The sequence below is a fragment of the Calidris pugnax genome, unplaced genomic scaffold, assembly GCF_001431845.1.
Source record: "Calidris pugnax isolate Ruff unplaced genomic scaffold, ASM143184v1 scaffold371, whole genome shotgun sequence".
NCBI lineage: Eukaryota > Metazoa > Chordata > Aves > Charadriiformes > Scolopacidae > Calidris > Calidris pugnax.
In genome coordinates, this window is record NW_015091373.1 from 257,289 (window position 1) to 266,186 (window position 8,898).

At 53.9% G+C, this 8,898-nt stretch overlaps 2 protein-coding genes across 4 annotated transcripts in view; one reads left to right on the plus strand and one right to left on the minus strand.

Moving 5' to 3' along the window:
* Positions 1-206, minus strand: part of HCN3 (hyperpolarization activated cyclic nucleotide gated potassium channel 3) — a 10,667-nt gene extending 10,461 nt beyond the window's left edge. The window contains exon 1 of the mRNA XM_014961219.1: positions 55-206. Coding sequence (XP_014816705.1) covers positions 55-206 — 152 coding nt within the window. The remainder of the gene's footprint in view (positions 1-54) is intronic.
* CLK2 (CDC like kinase 2) lies at positions 96-8,516 on the plus strand. 3 transcript variants are annotated; one of them, XM_014961319.1, is made up of 13 exons: positions 97-816; positions 1,442-1,611; positions 1,797-2,031; positions 3,979-4,075; positions 4,424-4,490; positions 4,849-4,965; positions 5,200-5,366; positions 5,813-5,907; positions 6,259-6,388; positions 6,759-6,841; positions 7,075-7,154; positions 7,359-7,449; positions 7,862-8,516. In XM_014961319.1, exons 2-13 carry the CDS (start codon positions 1,442-1,444, stop codon positions 8,042-8,044), a joined length of 1,515 nt encoding a protein of 504 aa, XP_014816805.1. In that variant the 5' UTR covers positions 97-816; the 3' UTR covers positions 8,045-8,516. The 3 variants fall into 3 exon arrangements, with proteins under 3 accessions (XP_014816804.1, XP_014816805.1, XP_014816806.1); XM_014961320.1 differs by having other exon boundaries at positions 3,982-4,075; positions 7,862-8,511; XM_014961318.1 differs by having other exon boundaries at positions 96-1,611; positions 7,862-8,511.
* Positions 8,517-8,898: the final 382 nt, after the last annotated feature.

Sequence of the window (8,898 nt, forward strand, 5' to 3'; positions counted from 1 at the left end):
GCCGCATCTCGACGGCCCGGGGGGAGTTCCGGGCCGGATGGCCGGAGGAGGCACCGGCCGGGTGTTGGGAGCCGGGGCGGCAGGTTCCCCGCCCGCCGCCCCTTCCTGCGTCCCCGGGCTCTCCCGGTGACCGGGCCCCAGCGCTTCCGCTTTTGGCGCCCGGCGCGGCCCCGCGCGCGGCGGAGGCCCCGCCCGGCGGGCGCCATCATCGTCCCCAAACCGGTTCCAGACCTGCTGCGGAACGCCCCGGTGCGGGCTCTGCCCGTCCCTAACGAGGGCGCTGGGCCTCGGCAGGCCTCCAGCCGGGCCCGCCGCCGCCGCCGGTAATTAGAGGCTGGAGGCGGTGCCAACCGTGGGCGCAGCCAGCCCCGGCGGCCGGCGCAGAACCGGGATGGTCCATGAGCGGCCCCGCACGGCCCGGCCTAGTGCGGGGAGGTGAAGCCCGCGGGGGGGTGACAGCCCATGCCCCCAGGACACGGCATCATCGGGGCCGGTTCAGCCGGCTGATGGCCCGGGCAGTAGCGGCAGCGTCGGTGTGGGTGCGGGACGGCAGCCGGTTGTGCCAGTGAACGTTTTCGGGGGGAAATGAGCGGTGGGAGGTGTGTGGACAAAGGGAGCTCCTGTGGAGATGCAGCAGGTTGAGCTGCTTGATGCTTTGGAGCCAGATCCCTGCGGGGGATGTCTTAGAGCCACGGAGCGAGGGTGGGAGCAGGATCCCAAGAACCAGCACTTTGGGGTTGGGACCTGGTGTCCCATCGTACCCAAGGATGTTTTCTCCTTTGCTCTTGACTCTCGCGTCCCCCCAGGAAGGTAGAGGTGAGCACTCCTTCCCTCTGAGGTAGTGTCTGCAAGGCTTTGTTAGCACCTCCAGGCACAGAAAGGAGCTTTTTGCTCCCTGGATGCTGTAGGGCCCTCCCCGCTTGCAGTGGGAAGCGCAGATATCGCTTGATTGGCAGTAAACTGGAGATGTCACTTCAGGAGCTGCCTGCTTTGGTGTCTTCAGGACTGGTGTGCAAGGACTTTGGACCGAGCACTGGTGATATCCTGAGCATCATTTCACCTTCCTTTGGGTTTCCTTGGTGGTGCTTCTCTCCTTCCTAGGGAGAAAATTAGTTTAAAGGGAGAAGGTGGAAGTCCTGAAGGTGCAAATGCTGCTCCTTGAGCTGCGGCCCATAGAGATGGGGGGTGAAGAGGGGAAAGTAACCTGGAAAACAGAACTGCACCAAGCACAGACCATATGGGTGGCCGTGTCCTCTCTCTTATAGGGTTCTGGGATCTCTCAGAAGTTCATCCCATCCCTCTCAGATCCCCTGTGTCCCTTTCGGATGCGCTGCCAATTGCCTTCCCCCTCCTTGCCCTTGCAGTACCTTGGCCACTGACTGTGCTGGTTTCTCTCCCTTGCAATTGCCTCACAAAGTCATCCCCATCTGTTGTCCCGTAGATGCCTCACTCTAGAAGGTACCGCTCATCGGAGCGCAGCAGCCGAGGCAGCTATCATGAGCGCTACAGAAGTCGCAAACACAAGAGACGGCGGACACGGTCGCGATCGAGCAGCAGCGAGCGTGACCGTCGGCACCGTCGGGAAGATAGTTACCATGTTCGGTCCAGGAGGTGAGTCTGCAAAGATGATGTGGGACTGTGAACCTGACGGTGTTTCTCCAGCTCGGCTGGAGGCAACCGTGGTCATGACACCCAGCTTCTGGGTGGCCCGGGCCCTGGTCTCTCGTGTGCTCTGAGCTGTAACGTCCCGGGCAGTGTTCATAATTGAATTCCCTGGGCTTGCTTCCCCTCCCTAGCTATGATGACCACTCAGCAGACAGGAGGGCCTATGACCGGCGTTACTGTGACAGCTACCGGCGGAACGATTACAGCCGTGAGCGAGGGGAAGCCTACTATGAACCCGAGTACCGTCATTCCTACGAGTACCGACGCTCCCGGGACCGCGAGGGCAGCTACCGGAGCTGCAAAAGCAGCCGGCGTAAGCACAGGCGGAGGCGGCGCCGCAGCCGGTCCTTTAGTCGCTCCTCATCGGTGAGTATCCTGCTGTGCCGGGCCTCCCCTGTAACCTTTCTCTCCCAGGTGGCGAGCTGGGTAAGTAGAAAACTCACTTTCTAACACTCTTGGACTCAGCTTGAGAAATGTGTAGACAGCCTTTGATGCAGACAGCAGTTCTGTCCACCATCCTGATGCGCCTGGGTAGTGGCTGCCCTGTGCCAGCTGGGCACAGGCAGCTCAGACCCTCTCTTAGTGTTGCCCGCTCCGAGGTGGGAGGAGGACAGGCATGCCCTGTGAGGCTGGCATGTCCCCTGGGGTAGTGCTGCAGTCTTCAGCTCCTTTATCCTTGCAGACCGCTGCTTTTGTTTCATGATGCTCATTAAGAGCTGTTTAGAAATCCCAGCCAAGCAGTCTTTTGTGTGAGGTTTGTACAGCAAATGTTCAGCTGGTCCTGGTGCCAGAGAGCTCAGTCTGTCTGCGACAGGCAGCTTGGTCCCTGGTTTCGGGCAGGAAGCCCCTCTGTCTCTGAGGGTTAGGTGCTGCGTCAGAGCAGGATCACTTTGGGTGGGTCCAGCTGATGTGGGATGTCGTGCGAGGGGCTTTGCAAAGGGAGTAGAGCTTGTGGAGCGGTCAGTTCAGGTGGAGGCAGCAACCGTCACAGGCTCTTCTCAGCAGTGTCTCTCACTTTCTCTTCTCATCTGTTCTGCTGTTCACCTTCCACTTCTGTTAGACCCCAGACACATCCTCTGCTCTGTGTGTGGAGCTCTCAGTGTTGTCTGGTCTGTTCCGGCTGTATGTTCAGGGATGGGATTATGGGCTGGATTTGGGTCCCAAGTCTGCTGGCTGGTTGCTCCCAGGTGTGGGGATACTTAGCTGAAGAACTGAAGGCAGGAATTTTCTCTTCTCTGGCATAAACCTCTTATCTGCCTCATCCCAGGCTGTCCCTATTCCCTGTTGGGCCTCTGCTTCTCTCCTGGAAGTTAGTCCTTCCAGGATCAGCTTCTTTTGGGGGAGGGTCTAGAAGTGTCACATCTTCCCCAGGCAGTTACTGTAAATTCTCTCTGGTTGTGGATGGATCATTGTACTGAGAGCGGCTTCTGAAATCTCTGAGCTCATCTTTTTCTGAGTGTGGGGGCTGGGGGAAGTGATGTGGGCGGTTGTTGGAATGGGATGGGGAGTGTCTGTGTGGCGCAGCCTGGCCCTTTGCTCGTGCAGGACTTCCCAGCGCCTGCCTTCTGCTGCCTTTCCTCAGTGGCTGTTGCGGGGCTGAAGCAAGCCACTCCCCGCAGCCACTGAGTGCCCGGCTGCAGAGTTGTGCTTTGGCGTGCTCTCTTGGCATTATCCAGGACCCGAAGGCCAGTGCCATTCCTCTCTGAGCCCCCTCTAGAAGCGAGAGCAGCTGGCCCCTTCTACTGCCCCTCTCCTAGTCCTTGTTCTGACCGTCTCTGCTCTCACACTGGTTCGGGTGGGGCTATTTGTAGGTTCTTTTTTTTCTTTTTTTTCTTTTTTTTTTTTTTTTTTTTTTCTAAAAAGAAAAGAAAAATGTTTTTTTTTTTTTTTCGTTAGTGTGTTTAAACCCCGGCAACGTTTCGAGGATAAAAGTTCCAGATTAATGAAAGCTGCCTTGAGGAGCTCTTCTTATTTCTTATTTCCAGTTGAGGTATTGCTTCCCCCCGCAGAGACTCCCCCAAACTTTGTGTTTTTTTTTTTTTTTTTTTTTTTTTTTTTTTTTTTTTGCTACAACGAAAAGCAAACTGTTTTTTTCTTTTCTGAGCTAGTGTGTTGTATCTTGACATGTTCCCTTGCAATATCCCTATCGTTATATATTCCTCTGTGCCGTATGAATTGGCTGGGAATCTCCTCCTGCAACCCCTCCTCAAACAACCATGTGAATTTCCAAACCAACCAATGCGTGACGCTGGCTGCTGCGCTGGTTTGAAAATCTGATTGGTGAATGATGAATTCCCTGTCTGCCTGGGCCAGCAGCGGAGTCGACAGAGCAGCAGAAGGGCCAAGAGTGTGGAGGACGACGACGAGGGGCATCTGATCTATCGCGTCGGCGACTGGCTACAAGAAAGATGTACAGCCAAATCGTAACATAATTTAGCTCTCTAGTTAAGCTCCCATCGCAGTCGCAGATCTGTCTTATCTTTCTGTTTCATTTTATTTTCATTGTTTATTAAAGAGAAACCCTCTCCTTTTCCTTCCCCTTTTGTTAAAGCTACGTTTATATTTTGTATTGTTACTGAAGTGCCAGGGAACTAGGGCAAGTTGCCTTGTGCAGCCGGTGTCAGCCTTCCGCTGCTCCGGTCTCCCAAGCTGTGTGCAGGTTAGGTGTTGCAATGCATTCTCCTCTGCCTTGTGTATGCGCTACATCCAGGTCGCGCTCGCTCTCTCATCTCCCTTCCTCTCTTTCTCTGCCTCGCAGATGAGATTATTAGCACCCTAGGGGAAGGCACGTTCGGCAGAGTGGTGCAGTGCATCGATCACCGGAGGTACGTCCGCTCCTGGGGCGGGGAGGGACTTTGGGGGTGAGGGGAAAAGAGAGACCACAGCTGGGGACAGAGCCTTCTGTGCTTATCGGGGAGGCCTGGGGGTGAAACTGAGCCTCTTGGTTTCCAGTATTCCTTGCTGGTCTGGGCACTCACCCTCTTGGGTTGCCCATGTGCTGGAGATGGGTTGGGGGAGCCTCGGGGAGGGAAAAGACGCCGTTTTGGTGGCCACCCCTTAATGGCAGCCACTTCTGGCTTGAGCAAGGGTGGTGGGAGGCTGCTGCGCAGGATGAGGCTGGGTCACAGGCTCTCTGACCCAGCTCAGGGGTGATGTTGTACTTTTCTCCTGTTTCTCCTCCAGGGGTGGTGCACGTGTTGCTCTCAAAATCATTAAAAACGTAGAGAAATACAAAGAGGCTGCTCGACTGGAAATTAACGTGCTGGAGAAAATCAACGAGAAGGACCCTGAGAGCACAAAGTGAGTGTGCTTTTGGTGGTAAAAGGGAAGGGCAAGCATTGCCTTAGCACAGTTGCAGGGATGGGATGAGAGAGGTACTTTGATGTGTGACTGATTTTGTTTGTAGCTAGTTTTTGGAGGCATATTGGCTTGCTATGGGATACAGACTGAGCAATGAAAGGAGGAGCCTGGCGCAGGGATAGCAGAGACAAGTGGTGTGTGCAGATCTGTCCCGAATCAGAATTTTTCTCTCAGTCTTTGTGTCAGGATGTTTGACTGGTTTGACTACCATGGCCACATGTGCATCTCCTTCGAACTGCTGGGGCTCAGCACCTTTGATTTCCTGAAGGACAACAACTATCTGCCTTACCCCATCCACCAAGTACGGCACATGGCCTACCAGGTGTGCCAGGCTGTGAAATGTAAGTGTTCACTGCTCTTCTCTCTGCTGGTCCTTGACTGACCTGGAGCTCCCAGCATCTGGGCCAGTTCAACTGGTGGCCCAAAGCAGCAAGTTCTTGCTGTGGTGCCACTGTGCCAGTTCTGAGACTGAGCCTTCCCGCCCCTCCGGCAGTGAATGCGTGCTTGGAATGAATCTTTTTCCTGGTTGTAATGTTTTCTGATGCATGTGGGTTGGCAGTAGCTCAGGGCACTTCAGCATCCGCCTCCACACACACATTCTAGTGATCAATACAATAAATCGTTGTGCTTCTGCCGAGGCATCTTGGCTTGGACTAGCCTGACAGTTCTAAATGTGGGCTAAACTGGTGCCGGTGTGAGCAAACTGAACCAATGGTGTTCGCTCTTCGTGTAGGTGCAGCCTTGCTTTGCTTCTGTTCCCTCACCCCAGCTCTGTTTGCTTCCTCAGTTCTGCATGACAATAAACTCACTCACACTGACCTCAAGCCGGAGAACATCCTCTTTGTGAACTCTGACTACGAACTCTCCTATAACCTGGAAAAGGTAACGGTGCTGCAATGTGTTAGGGGTCTTCTCTTGGGTTCTTGGCATCCCATCCCTTATCAGCAGGTGGGAGGAGTCAGAAAATGGCCCCAGGAGACACAGGGTTGACCAACAATGATCACGCACTTGTTCAGGGCCTCTATCCTGCATGAACGGCCTGTATAGTCTATAAGTAAGCCATAGGGACCACAGGCTTACCCGTGCGATGGTGAGAGTTTGTCCTGGGGTTGTGCTGCACTAATGTGCCCTCCGAAGCCTTCCCCTCCCGTGGTACCCCGTGGCTGTGTAAGGAAGGGGCTGAGTCTGCGTCTCCAAACTCCCGAGTAACTGATACCATTCTTCTTCCCAAAGAAGCGGGATGAGCGGAGCGTGAAGAGTACAGCCATCAGAGTGGTGGACTTCGGCAGTGCCACGTTTGACCATGAGCATCACAGCACGATTGTCTCTACCAGGCATTACCGGGCCCCCGAAGTCATACTGGGTAGGTACCGCTTGCTCTTTCTGCAGAGCCAGGCGTTGGTCAGGAGGGCTCTGGGTGCTGCCTGCTGGGTTAAGAAGCATTTTGCCTCCATCTCATTCCATAATGGTCTCTTGGCTTTACCCTGGGAGATGAGAGAAGTGTTTTATTTAACATTCTGTACTCTCTATTTTCTGGGAGGGTCAACAACTTATGAGTTGGTGATTTGGCATTGCTACCAGCCGGGCAGTATATTGCCACTAGCGTGTCAGGAGCCTGGCTGGAATGGGAATTGTTTTTCCAGTTATTTGTTTGTTTTTAAAAGTGTGAGGGAGAGGGATTTGGAATCTTAGGTCATACTGGATCTTTTATTTTAAAACTGTTGGTTTTGTAGAGCTTGGCTGGAGCCAGCCCTGTGATGTGTGGAGCATTGGCTGCATCATCTTTGAGTATTATGTGGGCTTCACCCTGTTTCAGGTGAGAACTGTGTGCTGTATGGCTCCCTCTCAGCTGATGAAAGAGGATGCTGGCTGTTTCCCAGTACAGCCAAGGAGCCTCTGGGACTGATGGAGTTTCCTCCATCACTGCAGTCTTGTAGAGGTGACGGAGGTGTTGCCCAGCGAGGGGTTCTGAACTGGGGAACACCCAGGGCTGGAGGTAGAACGCCTGGAATCTCTTCCATGCCTTCCCTTTACATTTCTCTCTCTCAGACACATGACAACCGGGAGCACCTGGCCATGATGGAGAGGATCTTGGGGCCAATTCCTTCTCGGATGATCCGGAAGACGAGGTGAGCAAGGCCGACTGGGCACCACAAGCTTGCCAGCTCTCTCCTGCTTCTCATGTAGCGATTCTTCTCTGAGGGATCGAGCTTTGAAGCTGCCTGCTGAGCCAGTGTCCTGAGCAGTGTGCGCTGCCAGGACTGGCATGTTGCTGTTGCTGCAAAACGTTTTGTGCTTGGGTGTAACCTGTTCCCCACCTCTAACTCTGACAGGAAACAGAAATATTTCTACCATGGCCGCCTGGACTGGGACGAGAACACCTCTGCTGGCCGCTATGTTAGGGAAAACTGCAAGCCACTGCGGGTAAGGCAGGGTGGGCAGAAGCCCCCAGTTGCTTTATCCTTTCTCATTGCAGAGTCTTGTAGTGCAGTGATGTGAAGATTCTCCTGTGGGCAAGGTTGGGTCAGATCAGTGTCTTCTAGAAGGAGCCTTGGCTGTCCCAGACATAAACTGGGAAGACTGCAACAGCCTGAGCATAATCTGAAGTGGAGGAGGAGAGCACGGAGACCTCAGGAAGTGCCTGGGAAAGATGGTGGGAGGGTGAAAACTCAGCAGTTCCGTGCTTGGTAGAGTGGCCCAGAGCTCAGTTCTAGGATGAGTCACAATCTGAACAAACCAGTCTTTCCCCAGCTTAGCCATTCAGTCCAGGGAACTTACCGTGTCCAGGACAGAGTGCAGTGTTCTTGGCCCTCATCTCTTCCCTCCATCTCCCCAGCGATACCTGACCTCTGAGGCTGAGGACCATCACCGCCTTTTCGACCTCGTTGAGAGCATGCTGGAGTACGAGCCGTCCAAGCGTATCACCCTGGCTGAAGCCCTCAAGCACCCCTTCTTTGACGTGTTGGAGATGGAGCCAAGCACAAAAATGTGGGACTCTAGCAGAGACATCAGCCGGTGACGCCAGAGGTGCCAGCCTGCCCTCAGATTCTAGCCCCCGTGGAGGCCTGTGTGATTTCTAGACACTTGGTGCTTTTTTTTTTTTATACATGAGAAGAACTCCCTGGACATGCTTGTAAAGCTGTTAATATGTGAGATACTGTAAATAGCCCATATTCTATATCGGCCTCTGAGCACCATGGGCCCAACCTCCTGCTGTTGCTGCTGCCGCTATCGTGAGGCGAGGGAGCCTGTATGTCCATATTGTAAATACCTCTGTTCGTGTGTTGCTTTGTCTCCTCTCCTGCCCTCCTCGGTGTAAATACTCCAGGGCTCGCAGCTCTCTGTAGCTTGTCTGTTTCCTTGTAAGTTATGAAACTGGTGGGACTGCATGGGAATTATTTTTTGGATCAATGTCATAGCCCATCCCCACACCAGAGTTTTATAAGAATTTTGTACAGTCTTTGTGAAAAATAAATATGAAGTGAATAAACCATCTGGTCTGGGTTTGGATGCTCTTGGGGCCATTCTGCTGGTTGGTTGTGCTCCTGATGTGCAGTGGCTCTATGCTGTTCCCTGCGGAGAGAGGGAAGGCACGTCTTGTGGGATGAAAGGTACTTTGTGGCCCAGAAAACTTCAGTAATGAAGCCAGATCTCCGTCCGCCTGCACCGCTCCTTACAAGCTTGAATGCTGGCCTTGAGTCTGAGCTTATGCTGGGCTGGGTGTGAGCTGCTTTTGGCCATCAGGGACTGGTGTAGGGGGTAGGAAAACACCGTCTGGCCCTTCATCACGCCCTGCGATCAGTATTGAGGTGGGACATAGAAAAAGGGGGACAGTAGGTTCTTCAAGATAAATCCGGGTGAACAAGGTCTGAA